Here is a 21,978-nt window from a genome sequence, read left to right on the forward strand (position 1 = left end):
AATTAGCTTATCATTACCAGTGTTATTATGGCTATTGATGTTAACCATTCAAGAGTAGCAAACTAAAATATTTGGACTTTGAAATGCAGAGCAGTATTTAGGTGTGTCACATTATTTTAACTGGTTGAAAATAACACCAGCTGATAAACACAGTTTGTTATCTTATAACTTCCCAACAGCAGGAAAATCTTAACCTATTATTCATGTAACAACTATAAAAATAATATGGAAGTAATTTTTCATGTTCATTTAGTTTGTATTTTATTATTATTATTATTCTATGAATATGTACATGTATATTTTTTTCATGCAAGCTTGGTGCTCTTGGGAGCCCCTTAGAGGTGTACAGGTCCTAAGAGGCCATTCAACTCTCATATGGCTTGGGCCGGCTCGGCGAGAAACACACCAGTGAAATGGCCAGAGCCTGGAATAGGACAAAGTTACTTCTGATCAGGAAGTGAATGAGAAAATGTTAACTAACATGCTTCTTCATATTTGGTTTGATTCAAAACTACTTTTAAAGAAGCTGCAGCAATTTTTTTTTCTCTTATTGGTACATTGGTACTTCAGGCTGGAATATCTGATGCGCTGACAGCAAGTCTGTCGAGTCTTCCAGTACATCCAAGACTGCCGAACAGGAAATTTAGACTCTTCTCACTGTTGCCTCTAGGAAATACCAGAAAGCGGAAGTCTACTTTATATGGTTTCTGGCAGCATAAGCATAACTTCAGCAGAAAAATTAAAAATGTTTATTTCCCCAAACAGTCGTGGAAGACTTAGTCAAAGTTTGCTTTTTTTATTTTTTAGTAAAGCCATACAACAAAACTTCTAGAAAATTACAAAACAGTATATCTCTGTGCAAAACTAATGTTTATTGACAGAATTAACAGCAAGCCATGCAGTGTTTAAACTTTACAGCTGCTGACAGGGTGACATCCGCACACTGCTACGTGTGTAAATAGCAGTGTCTTACTAATAAAACGGCAGTCATGACTGTCAGTGACCTCTGTTTAGACAGACACTCAAAGTGATGACGAGGACAGCTAAATGTCTGAAGCTTTCATCTCCCTGTGGATAGATGACACCAGAAAGAGGCAACTGTTTCCAGAGATGCGGCCTGTCGGTGCTCCATATGTTAACGCTAACCCTCCATAGTAGAGGAGAACAAAAATAACTGGGCAAGAAACACAGAAAACAGGAGGCTATAGGGAATATCAGCACAATCAAATGCAAAACAAAGGCTGCCCTGTTATCTCTTGTAATTTTATTACTGTGGCTAAACATAAATGGAAACCATCTCCTTACTTAGAGAGGCCACAGAGCTGGCACTGAGGCTTCAAACGATAAATTTTATTAAGGTGGAAGAGATATTTAAATTGCAAACTATTTCCTGCATGTACCTTACAAGGTGCTGTCTGACTATTCAAATTTTAGCGACAAGGGCTGTGTGCTTTGCGTCGGTACTTATCTCTGGTTTTATTACACCCTACTAAACTAAGAACAAAAGCTTATTCAGGAAAAGTGAGTCAAGCAGTATCTTAAATGTCATTTTGAAGGACTGACGATGACCGATACGAGATACCAATTAATTATATTTTACTAATTCAATGAAATAACCTGAACAGGTTTTGGTAGTAAGGACGTTCTTTAAACAAGGAATCCTTTCGGAAAATAGCGCAAGATGTTTACAAAAATTTATCCACAAAGTTCCATTGAAAAAAATATATATCCTAACTTGTCAGAATCCAAACGCTGTTTCCTACCTCTTCTCCATACCGTGGGGCTTTAATTTACGAAAGCAGCTCAAGTCCAAAGCACAACTCGCTTTTGTTCCGCTAAATCTGCGCCAGAATAAAATCCCAGTTGGACCTCCTCAGAGAAGCGCGAGCTGCCACAATGCAGGGTAACAACGGTTTAAAGGTCGGACACAGCGCGCGCCGCAGACTCGTTCACTCCCTGACTTCAAGAAGCTTCAAGCATGCTGCGTTCAAGGGAACCCGGAAATACTAAACGTTCAAACGGTTCACCACGTACGAGAAAATGTTGCTTTAACTGGCGTTTAAACTAAGCTTATATAAAGTAACACGAAGAAAAACATGAACGTAAAAACACGTTTTATTTACAACTTAAGAGTACCTAAAATCAACGACTGTATTTTTAAAGGAGATTTTCTCATTTAGCACAATCGATTGTGAACCAGACAGACCTCGGCTTTATTTTTGCAACAACGTTCCTCGATGCTCTATTTGTTCACTTTCTCGCCTCTGAATTCACTTCCAGCAAATATTTACAAGTGCAATTGAAGGCATCATTGAACTTAATGAGAAATGTCACTGTAAATACCTCCCCCAGTGTATGCACTGTTGTGCTCTGCGGTTTACGTGTAATTAAAAACATTTGCGACAACATTTAAGGTGTTATTTGTTTCAAATAAAACGCCTACCATCAGTAGGGTAGGTTCCTGAGAATTGTGGTTAATTCTTTATTGAGTGGGTGTAGTTTCACTCCCGTGGCCTGACATTAACTCTCAGTGGCTGCTAGGAGAAGCCAAACAGCACAACCATAAAGAGTGTGGTTAAAAGTAAAGTTCTTTAGTCCTGGCTTTAAAAAGTCACTAATAGCCATAGACCAGTAAAAGATTTTTTACAGTACAATGACCTTGAGTAAAAACAATATTTCTTAATGGTATCACAGTGTTTCCACCAACATTTTGAAACAAAAGTGTAACATGATCTAATCACTATACCCAAATCAGAAAAGCAACAGTATTTTGACTTGTAAAAATAATTTAACAGTGACTTAAGTCAGTAAGTCAGTTTTTCCTTACTGACTTAAGGAAAAACGTAGAAAGAACAGCTTATATACTAATTGCTGACAAGAGAAATATTTTAAAAATAGTCAAAGAAGAGTGTATTAGCCTTTCTTCAGCCAGATGACAGGAAATGTGCAACAACAGTTAGGGGACAAGCAGAGCAGCATCTATTCTCCAAACAGCAGGAAAAAAGATGAGATGTTTCTCTGGGATCCCATTAAAATAACTTTGAACAATAAAAACCGTAAAGTGGAAAACCACCAGAGCACCTTTCAACCTGTAAATTTTTGATAAACCTTCATACTGGCTACCAACCCATCTGTGGTTTTGATTTGAAAACTGGACCCAAACACAAGAATGTGACTCTTCCTCAATGGTCTGAGAATCTCTTTAAGAGTTTGTCTCTTTTTGACTTGCCTCATTTGTCTCATGACTTCTTCAGATTTACCTTTATATTGTCTTTAAATAATTAACCAGTGGCCTTGTTAGCAGTTAAAGAAGAAACGTATGAATACCTCAGCAGTAAGTAGCAACTGCAGTACAATAAAAGTATATATTATCATAAGAGAGCTGCAGACTGAATCTAATACTTAATGTGTCCTACCTGTCCTAATATTTTCTTTAACACCTCAAGTGATGTGTGCTAAGTGCAGTAACCTGCGTATAGCTAATGTATTGAAGTCCAGGGAAAAGACAGGAAACATGGTTTCAGTTTGATGCGGCAGAGGCAAAGCTGTCAAAAACATAAACATGAATTCCTACCTGCTGGATTCATAGCAGCATGTTTTACAACTGCAGGGGAACCGTGAGAATGTTGTTTATATAACGAGCAGCAGAGCATGTAAAGGCTCAGGGTCACTCTAGTGTAATGTAGTCAGGATACAAATTAAGAACAGATTCCTTCAGCGCTAAAGTTTTACATTTTAAAACGTAAAACTCACCTAATAAGGTCCTAAAATGTGAGTCAGGACAAAGTGAAATGAACGAAACCACGCAGCGTATTATGACGTGTCAACACTTTATGACCTGATATATAAAACCTTAAAACTGACGCATGCTTTGCTTTCTTTTTATATATGACTGCAGTTATTGAAATGATTCATCTACCTTAACACCTACTGAAACAAGCAATAGTTAAACAGTTCATAACGCCTGACTTGTTAGGAGAGTGCCTTACAAAAGTATTCATACCGAGGCCTGTCACAATAATCAACAAATCATTTAATCAAATGATAAATTAAAACAAACTCAATAATTTCATTTGGCATGATTTATCGTTTCTCTCCGTTTCTACCAAAACTGGATGACAAAAGTCTTCAGTTTGGTGATTTGGTCTCAACTAGCCCTTATTTTGAAGGACAGTTTTGTTTACAAAGACTTTAAAGTTCATTTTAGTTGTCGTTTTATTGATTTTGGATATTTAAAATGTCTTCCAGTTCCAGTGTTAAATGTTCATTAGAATTTAACGTTTACAGATCTTTGAGAATGTGCTCTTGAATTATTATTTTGCCATTACAATTATATTACTTAAAAATGATCTCAAAACAACAATATTATCTTTTATCGCAATAACTTCTGGATCAATTTATCGTCCAGCAAAATTTGTTATCGTGACAGCCCTAAACCCCACAATCATATTTTGTTTTGTTTTTTCTTTACATTTTGTCACAGATCAAATTAAGCTGGTGATAATGAGGGAATCTGTTTGCACATGAATGATTGAGTTAAATCTTCTCCATGCATCATAATTCTTCACAATAACACAGAACAAAGCAGGACAGGATCAAACATCAAATGGCGGAGGTAGAGGTCGACCTTGTTTGTCATATTGTGTAAAGATTTGGATAAATAACTTCCAACCTATTTATGTTCTGCAAAAACAACAACAAAAAGCCATACGGAGAGTAAATCACGTATTATATAACAAACACACCGATGCTTCGCTAAGCCAGTGGGGAGTGTTAAAGTTTGTTGAGCTAGTAAAATTTAAGACTGCACAAAACAATATGCAAAAAAATAAAATAAAATGCTCCCTAAAAAGATTCAAAAATTGTTTATGGATGAAGAAAAGAGATATGAGCTAAGATGGGGATACGTGCAGCTCTGCTGCTGGGGTTAAGCAGTGGAGTAGTTTGCTTGAAGATCTTAAACTACGTAAAAACGTGACAGTTTAAGAGAATTAAAACAGAATCAGTGAAGGCTATAAAGGGACTTGAAATCTGATCGAAATCTTCTTGATGACGATTCACCTACTTATTAATCTTTTTTCTCCTGTTGTCTGGATTTAGTTGTTGGTTCTGTGCTTTCTATTAACTTTTTCTTATTGTAAAGCTATGAAGAGTTGAAATGGCTTAAGTGTAGGCATGTATAAGCAATTTATGCAACACTTGGATTATTTTTACTTGACTTTGACTTGAATTTCTTTAATTTGCAGTTGGAGTTCTGACTGTATAGTAACAGATATTATTACTACTATGTGTGTGAGTCAATCTAATTTATTTTAGATTGAATAAATTAAATTATAAACTACAACATGAAGTTTTACATCAGGGCTTCTCAAACTAAATGTTCGAAGGACCAACTCTGATTTCTGGATAAGGTCAGAGGTTTTATGCCTCTACCTATTTAGTTGTAACTCTAATCTGCTCTAATCCTTCCACTCATCTATATTCAGATTTGCATTTTAAAAATCGTTGATTCACAGTTTTACAACTCTGTTGTTTTTTTGCATACCACTGCGATAAAATAGAAGCGGAAAACAACAAAAAGTTCCTGCAAACAAACCTTCCAGAGGCTTAGCATAGTACACAAAGCAGCTTGCATAGTTTCACAGCAGCAGGAAATGATCCATAATCCTTGGGAATGGGAGGACAAATCAAACCCTGTCTCGCACATTCTCTCCCCGTTCTCCTTCCTCTCTGCCTCACATAACCAGCTGTCTTGGCTCCAACATGCTCACAGCTGCCCAGATTGTCGGTCCCCACACATGATGAAGAGGGGAGCAGACGAGAGCCGGCTCTGCATCTGGGTCAGGTCTACTGGGCCGTGTGCGGAGGAAAGACGTTTAACAGACATTCACTTCATCTGAAGTTCCCCAACTTTCTGGTTTCGAACTGACATAAAACAAAACAAAACAAAATGAGAAAAAACTTTATTTCTACTGTTTGGGCTGGAGAGTCTAATTCCAGGTTTCAGAGCAAAGCAACCCCAGCATCCAGAATAAAGGATCAGCAGCCTTGAGCTTGCATGGTCTTGATTTTAACTGAGACGGTTGCACGCTAACAGTTTCCATCCAGCATTGGTTGGTGGCGGGGGAGAGTGGGTCCAGGCAGAGCGGGGAGATTTTTCCAGTAGCGTGTGGTTCCCTGCAGGAATGTGCTCTTTCAGTCGCCATGGAGAGGGAGACAGAGACTCCAACTCCTGCAGGACAAAGCCTCAACGTCGCTCGGATGGGTTTACAGGGCCCTTCATTGTGAACGGATTAAATAAATCAAGACTGGTGGAGGGCTAGCACCATGGCATTCCTGCAGCGGCCTTTCACCTTCAACCAGACACACACAGATGGCCCTCGTCACCCCCCAGCACCACACGCACACACGCGCACACACACACACACACACACACACACACCCAGCAGCTCTGTGTGGTTCTCTAGGATCAGGATTCACACTCTCATCGCTTATTTACTCTGGTCCTGCTCCCTGCTTACAAATGTTCCTCCCATCTTTTGAAGAGTTACACCAAAGAATTAAATACTTTTTTTTTTCTTCTTCTTTAACTTGGGTTCAGATTTATTAGATTAATGTGCATATTATGCATGCACTTTGCACACAAGGGCAGAGCTTGCAATAAATCAGCAGGTGTGTAAAAGCAAAGGATGCAAACTTAGGAAGACCAACAATAAATGGACACTTTCAGGATGTAAAAGGATTGAGAGAAGAAAACTAAAACCAAGTTCAGTTCCTCATTCCTTGTGACGTCAGGATATTCCTTCACCACCAGGAACAGAAAGGTGAGCGCTACAACGAGCCGTGCGTTGTACAAACAAGTTAGAGTCCTAATAGTTGCTCCTCATCCCAGAGTCGCATTTTTGCTTAAAAACGTTAAACTTCTTCCCACAATCCAGAGTAATTTGGTGATGAAAGAGAAAGAAAGAAAGAAAGAAAGAAAGAAAGAAAGAAAGAAAGAAAGAAAGAAAGACAGAAAGAAAGAAAGAAAGAAAAACATAGGAAGAAAAAAAAAGAAAACAAAGGGCAAAGTTGCGGGTGTGCTGCTATTTATTTTCATGTTCTCTTCAAATAAAACACATCAAAAGACCACAAAACCTTCCCATAAGTGAAGAGTTGAGCTCAAACCCAGTTTAGATACTGCAACCAATAAGAATGTTAAGAGACACCCAGTGCAAACACTCAGGAGGAAGGAGTTAGTTCTTTTGTGTGTGTGTGTGTTGCTGTTAGGAGGTGGTGGGACAACATACTGGAAGGGGGTTTGGTCTACCTGAACTTAGGTTGTAGTGGTTTAGAGGGTCGGCCACCCATGCACTGTCCGGCATTACACTCTCCATCTCCAAGTCTGCATGCAATCCCATGGACGGATGGACCAACAGACATTTGGATGGATGAATGGATGGATGGATGCATGGTTGGATGATGGAGGCATGAGAGAATCAGAGGGAGAAAAGCACTTTAAGTCAGATAACAAACCAGCTGTGTACGTTTTCGTGTGTACGAAGGAAAAACTAGCTCGATCTAATGAGTGAAGAAGCTGCACTGGAATCTGATCTGCATTTTTAAATAAAAGTCATTTTGAACAATTTTGTGTTTATATGCAGGTGAGTGAGGGTGAATATTCAGACAGGCAGGTGAGGTGTGTATACCAACACGCACAGGGGGGGAAGAGACTCCATGAAGCAGGCTGCAGGCCAGAGGATGGGGAGGCTGAGGCAGAGGAGTCACAGTCAAAGGCAGCAAATTAAGACATGCTCAAAATAAACCAGCAAACATTATAAACAACGCAGTGAAGCAGCGCCGAGCAAACAGTGCGACATTCAACACATCAGAGGGTGCTTTAACACTTAATCTGCTTTAATCTGCAGTAAACTGTTCATTTAGGTACAGCAGAGTAGGAGGGTCAGACTAAGAGTCATAAAATTACCAGAAAAAAGTTGTTTTAATGAGAGCAAAGCTTCAAGATCTGAGGTGACCAATTCGTCTGGTTCGAACTACTGCTGCTGGTAAAGATAAAGATTATGTCCTAACACGGCACTAAAGATGCTCAACATTCCTTATTTTAATCTTCAATTGATTTTTGTGCAGGAGTTACAAAATTACTACTTCATTCAAATATTACAACTTTATTTTCATATGACTTTTTTCTTGTATGATTACGACTTTATTCTGGTAATACGACTTCATTTTCATATTAAGTCAACTTTATTCTCCTATTTGACTTTTTCTCCTCGTAATATGACTTTTTTACTTGTGTTACAACTTTTTCTCATATAATCACCACTATTCTGGTAATGTTATGACTATTCTTGTGTCATAACTTTTCTGTCATTATTACAACTTTTTTCTTGCATTATTACATTTTTCTTGCTTTATTACAAAATTTTTCTTGTATTATTACAAGATTTTTCTATTATGACATTTTTCTCATATTCTTACGGCTTTACTCTCATAATAAGCTTATTCATTATTATAATAATACTCTGTTGTATATAGGACATAGGGTTATGACTCAAAAAAAAAAGAACAGAAAAATTAAAGCAACTTTTAAGGTATGCAAATGATGCAACTGACCTGCAACTATTTTATGGCAAAAAGATGCAAAATCAAAACAGGCCCTGAAACATTGAAAAGCAGGAAGTAGGCAAGCAGGAACCCAACTTGAGACAGAGGGGAGCTGTGGATGTGCAGGCCGACAGCTAAGAAGCAAAGCAGCAGTCTGGTTAGAGTGGATGAGGTTAGTAAAACCAGATAATTTAACCTCTGATGAAATTCCTACATCCTCATTAGCTGTGGAACTTGGAGTGTTTTCATTTCCATTTCATCATTCCCTAACGTCTTAGAGGGTCTGTGGTGGTTTGGATTCAGTCACCCACCATAAAGCCCAGTGGATGGTTGTGACAGTGAGTCACAGTCATGGATTTGGAAGGAAGGAGGCAGATTTATAAAACACACTGCACTTTGATCATGAATGGATTTGGCATTTTGATGGCGCTCTCTTCCATTCTAGGACGATCTAATGCTAAACAGCTGCAGCTGATGGTGGGGTGGGGTGGGGGGTGGGAGGGTGCCAAGGACAGTGAGTCTGTTTGTTCCCGACACAACGATCTGCACGGATTTCCTACATCTGAGTCAGTCTGGTGCGATAAGACGGCTGTTTATGATCTATAATGTCGTCAACGGAGATCGATTATTATTAAGGAAACCTCAAGCCCACCCTGAAGCCCCCAGTCCAGAATGGATGCAGAGCGGCGGCAGTACCTGGTTTTGGCACTGAGTTGGTCATGGACTGTGGCACTTTATCGTTTATGAGCTCCACACACTCGCTGGGAAAGAAGCCGACCTGAAGGGAGGGAAGCGAACAGAGAGCTGGAGTTAGTTAGAGGACACGAGGACTGGAAACACGAGAACTCGTTTCATCTGCAGCTCATCTGTTTCAATCAGTCATCAGCCGTTACTTTAGTAATCTGCAGGTTTGTACGTTTAGCGTGCAGAGTGTTACACGGCTACGGTAAACATATAACATTATAATGACTCAGTGCAAAAGAAGACATACTGTTAGCAGTTGCTTCCCTTCAATCATCTGTCCTCATTCAGGTCTGAAGTGCAAAAAACTTCATTAGATCCAGATTTTAAAGACGTATATTTACATAAGAGATGATCAAAACAACAGAAATTTCAGCTTGACCAGCTCAAGAACATTTTGAATGCTGCTCCTAAGTATTGTTTTATTAATAGGGGCAGGGATTTATTGCATTGTTTATCATTTATCGTGATAAAACATTGTTTCATAAGAATTTTGATTCAACGGCGTCACAATGAATTCCAATTATTTAAAATCCATGATCCATGACGGCATCATGTCAATAAATGTGACAATATGATTAAATGCAGTTATTCTCTGGGCTGTTTTGTGATACAAATCACATTTTCTTTATGCGACTGGTGTCCTAAAGAAGAATATGACAAAAAAAGAGCAAAAAACAAAGAGAAGCAGAACAAAGAAATTGTTCTTATCGTCACTTTTAACATTTTCAGAATGGATTTGTTAAACTGCAGGTGTGACTATCTAGTCAATAATGCAGCAGGTCATTGTTCATGTAAGTCATGCCTGAGTAACACCTGTTTCAGATCTGAACTGAAAGCTTGGTAATAATGCGTTGAGTGTCACAGGAGAGGCAGGTGCACCGGTAATCTCTGCAAAGCCTCACACAAGGCGGATTTGTTGCTTGCTTTGTTTTTTTAATCAAAAATGTACTTTGAAACGCAATACTTCTTTCTCGTCTCCTAAAATCCTCACGCTGTCATGCCTGAGGCTCAGACTGAAAGTGAAGGTGGATTCTTTTGATTTCTGCCATGTGGTGTGAGAGTACCTGAAAGCCATGCTTGCCCCTCCACCAGGTGGTGTCCTCTTTTGGGGGCATGTCAATCACAGAGACGATGTCCCCAACCTGCACAGAGCAACAGACAAGAAGAGGATCAACACTGTCGCCATACAACCATCTTTTCAGTTCCTATTAATGCTTGCTGTCATCTTTCCCCCTATGCTCTCATGTCCCTTTGCAGGAACCTGAAGGATTCAGGAAGTAATTCTTCTGGAGGTCCACATGAACAGAACTTTCAGGATAAGTTGTGTGTTTAAATATTTAATCAATCTAATCAAACCAGCAGAACACTATTCGGTTTTTCCAGAGGGACAGAGAAACAAAGAGGAACCTGGATGTGAAGCTACGAGGTCAGATGTAGAACTGGTTTACTAATGATATAAGTTGACTAGTGCTATTTTTTTAATTACTTATTTGTTTATTTAATTCATTTACAGTTTTGTAATGCATGTTACATACTGACAAACAAAAACGTTTGAATGAAAAAGAGTAGTTTGAAGAAAATAATTTTACCACTTCTGTCAAAAGTCAGTTCACTGCACCATAAACAACTAAACATCAACCAACCATCCATACAGATACACCTTTAAACACAAAACAGGAAATGCTTATCCTAATAATAAAGAAAAAAAAAGTGTTGGTTTACTAATGATTATGATCATCACCTCAAACGAAAGCTCATCTGAGGCCTGAGCGATGTAGCGCTTAATGACGTGAGCTGCAGCGATGGCTGGCACGTTGATGGAGGACTCTTCATGAACCAGCAGATGATTCCCCTTATTATCCACCTGGTCAACACGCACACGCACACGCACACGCACACACACACACGCACACGCACACACACACACACACGCACGCACAATAAATATCATTAACAGCATCAATGCACAACTAATAGATCACTATAAAAAATGTCTCCATAGTTATTAGTTTGGACATATTTACAAAAGCAGCAATCATATTTAAGTTTTATTTCATCTTGTTAAATAAAGTCACTCCAGAGAAATGTAAAGTTTCCAGACTCAGACCATCGTAAGGTTCCACTTACGGAAAAAGGCTGCTTTGGTAAAATGTATTAAGTGCAAACTTTATAATTTCACCGTGTATAAAAATGAGGCATTTCAAAGTCAAACAAAAGTCATGGATAAAGGTTTCATTTTTTTATGGGTTAAACAGGTATAGATTTTTTTTTTTATATATTTCTATGGCCTGCCAAAATTAAAATGTATGCTCACTTTAACATTTACAGTTCACTAGATCATCAGGGATATCAACTTCTGGGCCAAATCCTAGCAGACAGTGACCCTGGTTTCTGTTTCTGCATCTACTTCTTAAAAGCTGATCCCAGCTTCTCAATGAAGGTTATGAGATCTGAGGAGTTTCCTGACCACTGCCCCACAATCACAGTCTTCTAATGTTTGAGACACTTCCTTCAGGCTGCAGCATACTTTGATCACCAACCTGTCCTTGAAATGGTGGAAAAAGTAGCTATTGAACAAAGTTTTGATCCCACTCAATTTTTCCTGGCAGAATTAAGTAGAACTACCTTGCAAGGAAACTGCACCATCTGGTTTTTTTTCTGTTGATAAAACAATTTTCCAGATCTCCAAAACAATCAGAAGGCAAATTTATTGGAATAACTAACTTCCTCTGGTGCTTTTTGCAGATTTGCAGCCTGTCTTTTCTGTTATTCACAGACATAAAGGGCTCCTGGTGTTTCCTGGTTCATCCTGAAAGCTGATGCTTCTCATGATAAAAACTATTTTATGAAGTGGCACAGTCCATGTGATTTGAAAAAGACTTCCTCAGCTTCTCGTTGGCGAAGGACTGACGCTTATATGAAAGCGACATACAGGTACACAGAATTTTCTCTTTGTAATGAATAAATAAGAGTCTAATCCCTGTTAGATTGACACCACACAAGCCAAAGCTGAAAGGTTTTGGCCATGACTAGAATAACATTTCACAAACAAAATGAAGGTAAACCTTTAAGACAGAGCAGAGTTACCTCCATCCATGTGAGGGCGGGGCCACAGTTAATCTTGTTGTCAGCGATGGCCGAGAGTCGGGAGAGGTACGCCAACAACATCTGGGAAACCGACTGGAGATGGAAGATAGCAGCCCATTAGTCCACCGTCCCCGTCACCTGGTAACTACGACTACTGTGTGATAAACACTTTAACTGAAATGGGTGAGCTGCTAGCTGAGAAGGTGCTTCCTCTCAATAAGAGACTACATCTGCAGCAAACTGTTGGCCCTACACGTCTCTAACCAGAAAAAACAACAACAAAAAAAAACGTCACAACATCCTGGAGAGATGTCTAACACTCATTGGAGGTTCAGATGTTTTACATTCCCAGAGACAGTTGATGTAAAAGGCACATCAGGGAATCTGTGGACGAGTGCAGCTCCTCCTTGACCAGAGGCAGTTCCCAGCACTTTGTGAATAACACACTTTTCTCAGGATTCAACACAATCAGCAACAGCTTCACTGGCTAAGACTGTGTGCAGAAACAAGGAATCTGACTTTGGGTTTAAAGCGCCAATAGCATGAAGGCAAAGTATAAAAACATAAATTAAGGAAATAATAAACTAAGAATAAAAGGAACAATATGTACTTGTGTTTGCAGGCATCTTTTGATAATAAGAAGGAGAAAGAAAACGATTAGCAGCTGACTACTCGAGGTGTGAGTGTGTGTTCATCAGAAACCGTCTCTGTGGCAACTGGGTTGTTTTTAGCTGTAAATAAATAAAGTTTTTGAAGACACACATGAACGTGTGTTGTAAGAGAGGTTTTATATCCTATTTATCATCTTCATTATGAAGGTGAAGGCTCACCCACTGCTTGTCTCGGTTTTTAGAAAGCACTCAGTAATTCCTTAGTCATTTCAGTAATCTCCTCAGATTAGTTTGCTTCTAGTGAACCAATAAGGAAGAAGCATCTGTGCAATAAAATGTACAGCAATAAATAATGAAGACGTGACCGACATAAAGACAGGAAAAACAGGTGTTAATTTAGTCATTACAAAGATAAAAAAACAACACTTTTTGATTAATTCAGAACATTAACAGCTATTAATATCTTTCTAGTATTTTTCTTTGAGCAGAAATACCTTTTTATATTTCTGTTTTATATTATCTTAAATAGCACAAAGCAACTTTGGCAGTTTTTACAGCTGGATTAAATCTTAAAAGATAATTGTCAGCGAACGACGAAGCTTTAATCTGACTCAAAGTGGAGCTGAAATGCATGAAGAAAAATTAAGAACTGGTGAGAGTATGAAGGTATAAAAGAGTTAGAGTTGAACTTTCACCTCTTCATTTTAATTGGAGAAAGTGGGCTCTGACATAGAGTCACTCATTTCCTAACCTGAACACCCATCTTTTTTTTCCTACATCACAACACCGAACAGAAAGATGGATCAGACAAGCTCACCTCTGATTGGTCAGTCAGACTGTCCAATCGGGGCAGCTCAGGCAGCTGGGAGAAGCGCCGGTCGTAGATGCAGAGATGCAGATGTTTGTCCAGAACACGGAAATCCTCATAGCTGCGCTTCACAATCCAGCTCCGGCCCTTCAGGAACAGAACACACACACACACACACACACACACACACACACGCACACACGCACACACGCACACACGCACACACGCACACACGCACACACGCACACACACGCACAGCGGTCAGATCCACTGGCTGCTTCCAGAGCTAACTGCTCATTCTTATACTAATGAAGACGATGACGCATGCCGTTACAAGATGCCAGGAAAAACACAGTCAAGGCAAAATCTGGCTTCAACAATATTTTGTGTTTCAGGATCTAAATAATCTGTTCACAATAACTAACTGTGACCTCTGGTCTCAAATTGTTGCACACTGCAACAACTCCAGCTGTGATTCTGCCCCAAACTCTTGACCTGACTTTGCAACCTAACATCAAGGTTGCAGTTGTAGTTACTGCTGGTGCACCTTTACTCACTACACTTTTTCCTTCCAATTGATTTTCCACTAACATTCTTATAAAAAAAACATTTTTAACTCAATCCTATGGAATATTTAGCTTTTACTGGAAAAAAAAGGGTTTTCATTGGCTATAACAATTATCTAAATAAACAGAAAGATTTTTTTTAAAAGACCCAGAGTTCCTACCTCCAATCCCCTGCATTCAGTTCAACCCATTTCTAGTCAAAAACAAAACCAGGATTTCAGAGATTTGTTCCGTTTGATCCTGTCAAAGAACTCCAAACCCCCATGGAGGCAAACTAGAGGTAGAAAATGTCCTCTGCTTTGATTTGCTAAAGAAGGATCTATTTGAGGTGATGCCAGAACTTGTGGGACGGGAGCTGCAGAATGCAGCTCAGCCGACTGATCCTGGTGCCGTTTTAAAAAATGCTGGCAGGGAGAGACGCCACAGGGAGGACTCTGTGGGCTTTTCTGCTCCACTTTCAGACGGCGCTCCTGCTTACTCCTCCTTCTTTTGGGTTTGTGGCACTCGACTCGTCTTCCTCTATTGAGGACTCAGAGTGCTCGACTCGAGGCCATGTTTATGCAGGAGGTTTTTTCCTCTTTTCCAAATAGAACCGGGGCAGATTTACAGGTTTTCCAACGGCTGCAAGGAGTTGAATAAATAAGGAAGGACGTATGATACCTGAACAGAATGTGATGATGATTAGTAGCTGAATAATGTGCAAAACACGGTCGATATTCTAATGTCAAAATCACACTAGCTATTTCTGTGTTTCCAATTAAGAAACGCAATTAAAATCACACGTGAATAAGTTTGTTCATTAGAAAACATAATCCTCCAACTTCTTCCCGTCGCCGTCGTCGTCTTCTTCTTCGTGGTTTGCACCAGCGGCAACCAAATAAGGTTGTTGGTCATGTGACTTGTGTGATGCAGTTTTTTTAAAGCCAAACTGCATCACGGTTTGCCGATAAAATGTTTTCGGCAAAACTTTTTATCGAAAACCGAGAATTTATTCGAAATGTCAAATTGTGCAATCCAGTGGAAGCGCAGGTGGCGTCAGGTCTCTGCAGTCTTACCTGGCAGTAGATATGAACCAAGTACACCAGCTCTTTGGACTCGTAACCGTTCCGGGTCACTTCACACTGCTCATCTCCCAGGGTCAGCTGAAAGATCAGATAAGCACACAGGTAGGAAATGTTACACGTCTCCATCTGAACAATAAAGATTCAGATCCCAAGAACTGGATTCATTTAGAGCCACACGATGTTCAACAGATCTGAGACTACAAACCTGGATTTAACCGATATGCAGAATGCAGTAAATGATCTTCTTACAGTGTTTGTGACGGTATTTCAGTTTATCTGATAAGAAGTACCTGCTGATCTCAGGATATGCCACTACAGGTTGAAGACTACACTGATCTTTAGACTCTACTTAAACAGTTTGGTCTCAGTTTGTCATCAGGTTTCTGATCTTTAAAAAGCCTGACCTGCCAATACCGATTTTCTTTTTGTCTGAAAAGTTGCTAAATATATAAACAAAGTCAGTAAGGTGGCAACAGTGGGGTGACTACTGCTAACCGTGAACGTTCAGATGTAACTGGGGTCATCTGTCGGTCAGCTCTTTCTGACTGCAGGTAAAAAGGGACAATAGCTGCGTTTCCATTACAAATGTGGGCAAAAACCTTTTCAATATTCTGCTCGCAGTTAAAACCAAAGCATGATAAGCTTGCTAAGTCATTAAAAACCATAGCAGCGATGGATGTAAACATTAAATATTTTAGTATTTCAGCCACACCAATCTACCCAAATTAAGAAAATCTCGGCTGATTTATTGGTACCATAAAACATAAAAATACCTGTCAGAAGTTTCCTGCTGGTAGAAATGGTTTAGTGGAGTCACATGACCAAATTATGGCCATTTTCTAGCGGATCCTACAAAATGGCTCCAAATCTTAAAACTAGCTGATATGGTGGTGACAGATCGCACTGCCTGATGGCTCCACTTTGTGCCCAAAAGAGTTGGGTAGGAAATTTCAAAATAATGTTTTAAACTATTCTAATTGGTAATGTGTGAGTGAAGGGCGAATTTCAGACAATTGTTCTAAACAAGAAAACTTTGAAGGGTAACTGTGAGGACAGTAGGACGTCTGTGAGTTTGATCCCACTTAGCCGTCCTGCGTCCAGCAGTTTGTTGGCAGGACACTGAGCCTCATGTTGTCCACCAATCTGCTGGAGGATGCTCATCATTTTGCCTCTTTGCCCTTTCTAGTTTGAATTATTTTGTACTTTCACACCAGACAAAACATCCTGAAGCCATCTGGTGCAGGACGTTTTAGACCAACTCACAGCGCTCTGCAAAACCGATCATTTAAATTGAGTAAATTGAGATGCAACTGTGTAGTCATAAGGTGTCATTAAAAAAAATAAATACTCACATTTACAATGAGTGTAAATAGGGCTTAAAACAAAGTTTTGAGAAAAAATACAGTTTAATAAAATGGTGATTTCTGTGACTAATTACAACTTTATTTATATATGAAAACTACAGGATGAAATAAACTAACACAGGGGGATGAAACGGATGAAAATGTTTGAAATCAAAGCACATATTGGTGAGGGGCTGCACTGACCCAGATCCTCTGCATGTCAGTGTGTTTGTGTGTGTGTGAGAACGGCTGCATGTAACTGGTAGTGTGAAAGCACTGAGTGGTCAGTAAGACTGGACAAGCTGCAGCTAAATGCAGTCCATTTACTATTAACGTTGTGTGAATCCGTGTTTGTGTGTGTTGGGGGTAGAAGCGGGAGGGGTTCCAAAGTGAGTGAAGGAAAAAGACATCTGTGTGTTTGTGCTCCCATCTGAGCAAACCTCAGACGCAGTTGTCTCTGGTAGATATACAGTGAATAGAGCCTTCACATGGCAACAATTGTCCTTTCTGTGGTCGTTTCTCTGCTTTCTGACACAACATAGCATGACAGTGACGAGCCGATTATCTCGGTTTTACATCCATGAGTGAAAAGTCTTCCTGTTTTCAGAGAAAATAGTGAAGCAACAACAAAAATGGCCCAATAGCTGGAGGCATTTATGAGGAGTAGACCACATCTTTCCTGAATTTTATCAAAATGAATGTTGGGTTTGAATGGAAATAAAGAGAAGAAGTCATTGCGATGTGGAGACGTTGCTATGGACCCAAATGGACCAATCCAAGGACAAACTTTGGACCAATCCAAGGACCAATCCAAGGACAAACTTTGGACCAATCCAAGGACAAACTATGGACCCAAATGGACCAATCCAAGGACAAACTTTTATTTTCTAGATACACAGAAAATAAAAGTAAAAAGCATAAGCAGAGAGGCTCCAGAATTATTTCACCTTTAACCCCTTTCAGACAACGCTTCCACCATAAACATGAACTGCACATCGTATGAAGCTGACCTGCAGAGATCAATGAGGCTAGCGGCTAACAACGCAGCATTCCTCCACCAAGGTATCTTCCATAAGGTGTTTGTGGAAGACACATGGAGTGTGTATTACACAGTGCATGTGTCCATATCTCAATGCAGGCAGGCTGTCTGAATGGATTCAAGGTTTTAACTATGAGCAACAATGCTGTGGGTGATTTTCAGCAACAGATTCTGCTGATAAACATATTTCTCCAACCAGATGGAGAACTAGGGGGTCGATACGAGGCCCTGTTTCTGAGCTGCTCTCCTCCATTTGATTTGTGCCACATTACCACATCCCTCCTTTTGCAGTCCTGCATAACATTTTACAACTCAATGTTCAGGTTATTCACACAGAATCATAAGTAAGTGTAGATCACAGAGTAAAAGGATGATCTGAAACAGGCTTTTGTATTAAAAGATTAATAAAACCGTGTTATATAGCGCCTCTGCTTTCACAAAGGGAACACCGCAGTCCGTAAATAATGACTGCTTACAACAAAAAGACCTGGGGCTGCTCTTAAATCTTACATTAAAAATAAAATCCAGGTTTGGCAGGTCAACGTTCTACAAAAACAAACCGTCAGAGATCATAAAACACCCACAAAAAATTGGTATTGGTGCATGTTTGGCTCATTCTTTATGAACCACCTATGGAAAAGCTTCATGTTGCCTTACAGACACAGCAGCCTGAACAGAGAAAGCTCAGAAGCATTTTGAACATCATCTCATTGATTTTTAGGTCAACTATGAATTATAGGATCGTGAAAGAGATTTTGAAAGCAGAAACGTAAGGGGAAAAATAAATCAGAAGTGTGATTTTAATCATCCAAAATGCAAAATCTGACTTCTAATCTCTGGTTCATCAAAGTATTTACACAGAGAGAAACATGAACAACAAATCAACCATTTTGCCAACAGGCTTAATCTCTTTTTCCAATGGAGGCTGACAGGACTGTTTCCCACCAATAAATAAGTCAACCATCTATCCAACTCTGCAAATTACAGTAGATACCGCTGAACTCAAGGCAAACACTCATCCAACTCCAGGTCTTGTATTTTCATCTGCTGAAACAGCATTAAGAGGGATTTTTGTAAGGAAGCCTACAGAAATGTCCTGCTGCTTCGAAGCTCTTAATGACCTCCATCGTTCGTAATGGCAGACATTTGGGACCACCAGGATAATTCCTAAACTAAACTCAGCAAATACAAAAGAAAGGTCTTAATGAGGGAAGTGACCAAGAACCCAATAGTCATTCTGTTAGAGCTCCACAATTGCTCTGTGGAGTGACTTTACCAAAAGACAGCTGCAGGACTCTCAAATCATAAGGATTAAAATTCTCTGCTCTGGTCTGATAAAACAAAGGCTGAACTCTCTGGCATTAATGCCAGGTGCCATGTTCAGAAGAAATCTGCCTCCAGCATCAATCAGGTGTATCTGAGGAAGCACAGGCACGCCAGATTTTAAAAAGGAAACCATTTATGACATGTCGGCATTTCATTCAGGCTGCTACTTGATTAGCAAGCTAACAGAGGATAAGGCCACAAAGCTGATGTTTTATCTTCTGACCTTTCAACATCAGTCTGTCTCAGACAACTCTGGATTTGGAAATGTTCTGAGTCTTTTGGCAATCTTACAGTTAAAGTAAAAGGTCTTCAGTCTGTGTGGAGTCACTAAAGTTAACATGCCAACTGCTAGCATAAGATGCTAACCTTTCATCCTTGTTTCTCTCTACGTTACCAGAAACGGTAAACCTAATTTTATTTTTATGCTTAATATAAATAATAATGTTAGGAAAAAAACATAATTTCAATGTTATTTATTTGTTAAAGGATCAGCTGAAAACCAGCAGGTTAAAGGTTTCCAAAAACTGGACATCAATACTGAGCAGCTTTAGTTACGGAATGCTAATATAATTAGCACAAGACAAACGGCAAACAAAATAAAAAAAAGAAAATATGGTTTTCAAAAATAACTGTTTAGATACAATTAGAATACCCAATGACTAATTCTGAAACATTTAGAAAGGCTAATTGTTAGCTCAGCTCATCTGAGTTGGCCGCTGTGGAATCCTGTAGTTCAAGTTACACATCTGGAAACAGAATTACGAAGGACATAAATCACCACAAACCTCTTTGGATTTACAAAAACTTCACATCTTTGATGCTTTCTCAGGATATTCTCTGGTAACGTAGAGAGAAAATACCTAGTACCCACCAATCTTTTCATCACTGTTTACATTTCTAGAAGAAATTGATAAGTATAGAAGAAATTTTAGCCAAGTTCATAAATAGTGATGAAGAACAACTCAGACCGGTCAAAGTGTTAAGTCGTTTTAAAGCTACACACAGCTAAATATTTGTTTATTATTCTGTTGAGCAAAGATCTGCAGAATGCCACTATATTTCTCCACCTCATAGTTTTACACTTTTTTTATCCACACAGATGAGAGAGGAAACTGAATTGCATCAGACTTGTGTAATAAGAAAAGAATTTGGATTTTTCTGGTGTGATCTTTAGTGAAAGAAAAAAAAAAGCCAAGCAGTTCCTCCACTTTCTGCAGTAGGACGACAATCTGCATGAAGAACCAAAGAGCAAAGCCACAAACACAAACATCTGCCACACTTACTGCGGGTCGAGTCAGGTTGCACTCCTAGCGGGTGTTCGTTCCCTTCAAAGCTGACACTTTCACTCTCGGTTTGATCGCTCTGATCGCTCCAGCACCTGTCCCCAGCACCATTCCCACTGCGTCTTTCTCTACAGACGGGACGGACATGAAGGAGCCTCGTTTTCCCGCAGCAGAGTCTGGCTGTCAGCTCTGCGCCCTCTTTGCCGTTACACTCTCCTAGTGTGCGATTCAGAGACAACAATATCACCAGCAGCTGGGCGACCGGCGGTGGAGCAGTTTGCTGGATTCCTCAGCGGGGCACCTTTCATTTACTCCATTTTCCCCTCTTTTCCATCCAACCATTGTGATACCCCATCCTCATTTTTATTTTTTCTTTAAACGTTCACCTTCTAGCTGGCGTCCTCTCTGACGGCTCGCACCCAGCACAAGTTTGACACCTAATCTGCTCAGCAGCAGTGAAGAAGAGGTTACACGTAATGAAGAAGGAAAAAAAAAAAAGAAAGAAAAGATGTTTTCGTTTAGTTTTGTTCCCGGCTGACCTGACCGTCTGCTTTCTGTGTCCCTCTGCCACATGCAATTCACTCGCTTTTTCTCCCCCCCCCCCCTCCGTCTTTGACATGCTGGCTAACCCCTCCCCCTTCTCCCTCTTCAACCCTTCTCCGGTTTGTGTGTTTGCAGGACAAAGAACGATGGAGGGAGAGAAAGAGAGAGACTCCAAAAGGAAGCAGAGGACATGAAGGGAGGAGGGTGCTTTCTGCTTTCTGTCCTTCCACATGTGCAGACCAGGGACTACCTTTTTGCGGCACATCCCTACATATTAATAACTGAGACTTTGCCTCAGTTTCAGCTGCCTTTGCAGACTCCAAGAGAGCAGGCTGCTGCAGAAAATAACCACGGCGACATACATCCTCTGAATATATGACCTCGGCAGCCCTTTGCTCCGGTCACAGTCCAACATCTCAACCAATTACAAACAAGATCACAAGGAGCAACTGCAGACCTGCAGCTGAACAATCAGCATCATGATATCAGAGCATGTAAAGTAAGCAAAGAACTGCTTGGATGTAATATGCAGTAGATTGGTGGATTGGAGCCTGCATCCTGAATCTCTGCAGTAACGGCACAAACACAGTGAGTCTGAAATGATCTCAATAACTGATTATTGAAATAATCGTCAACTGATTTAGTAATCAATTAATCACCAATGTGCCAATGCTTTTATCCAATTAATTGTCAGAATAATAGCATAACTGGTTACTAAAACTATTTTTTGCAGAGCTGATATGGATTTTTAATTGTTCATAAGATGCATGCATGATAAAACTGAATGGCCCAAATTTTCATATTCTTGAATCCCAACTCTAGATGTAACATTTCGCCTCAGAGCTACGTTACTAAAGAACCAATGTAGAGCTCAAAGTAACAGGCAAATAAAATAGCTGTAACATAGGATGCATGGAAAGCCATTCCCACAAATTCTGAGGTCATCATAACTTTACATAT

At 39.7% G+C, this 21,978-nt stretch overlaps 1 protein-coding gene across 3 annotated transcripts in view; it reads right to left on the minus strand.

The window, feature by feature from the left end:
- The window catches only part of arhgap32b (Rho GTPase activating protein 32b), a 91,017-nt gene that overhangs the window by 16,646 nt on the left and 52,393 nt on the right, over window positions 1-21,978 (minus strand). For 2 of the 3 annotated variants that reach the window (XM_088012326.1, XM_088012325.1), the window contains exons 6-13: window positions 15,476-15,562; window positions 13,864-14,001; window positions 12,436-12,528; window positions 11,090-11,212; window positions 10,413-10,490; window positions 9,301-9,382; window positions 7,699-7,749; window positions 7,310-7,384 (exon numbers count right to left, since the gene is read on the minus strand). In XM_088012326.1, coding sequence (XP_087868452.1) covers window positions 7,310-7,384; window positions 7,699-7,749; window positions 9,301-9,382; window positions 10,413-10,490; window positions 11,090-11,212; window positions 12,436-12,528; window positions 13,864-14,001; window positions 15,476-15,562 — 727 coding nt within the window. The remainder of the gene's footprint in view (window positions 1-7,309; window positions 7,385-7,698; window positions 7,750-9,300; window positions 9,383-10,412; window positions 10,491-11,089; window positions 11,213-12,435; window positions 12,529-13,863; window positions 14,002-15,475; window positions 15,563-21,978) is intronic. The other variant, XM_088012327.1, reaches the window with a different exon arrangement.

This window comes from Poecilia mexicana, unplaced genomic scaffold (assembly GCF_051168715.1).
Source record: "Poecilia mexicana isolate PSO_F unplaced genomic scaffold, ASM5116871v1 scaffold_14, whole genome shotgun sequence".
Lineage (NCBI taxonomy): Eukaryota > Metazoa > Chordata > Actinopteri > Cyprinodontiformes > Poeciliidae > Poecilia > Poecilia mexicana.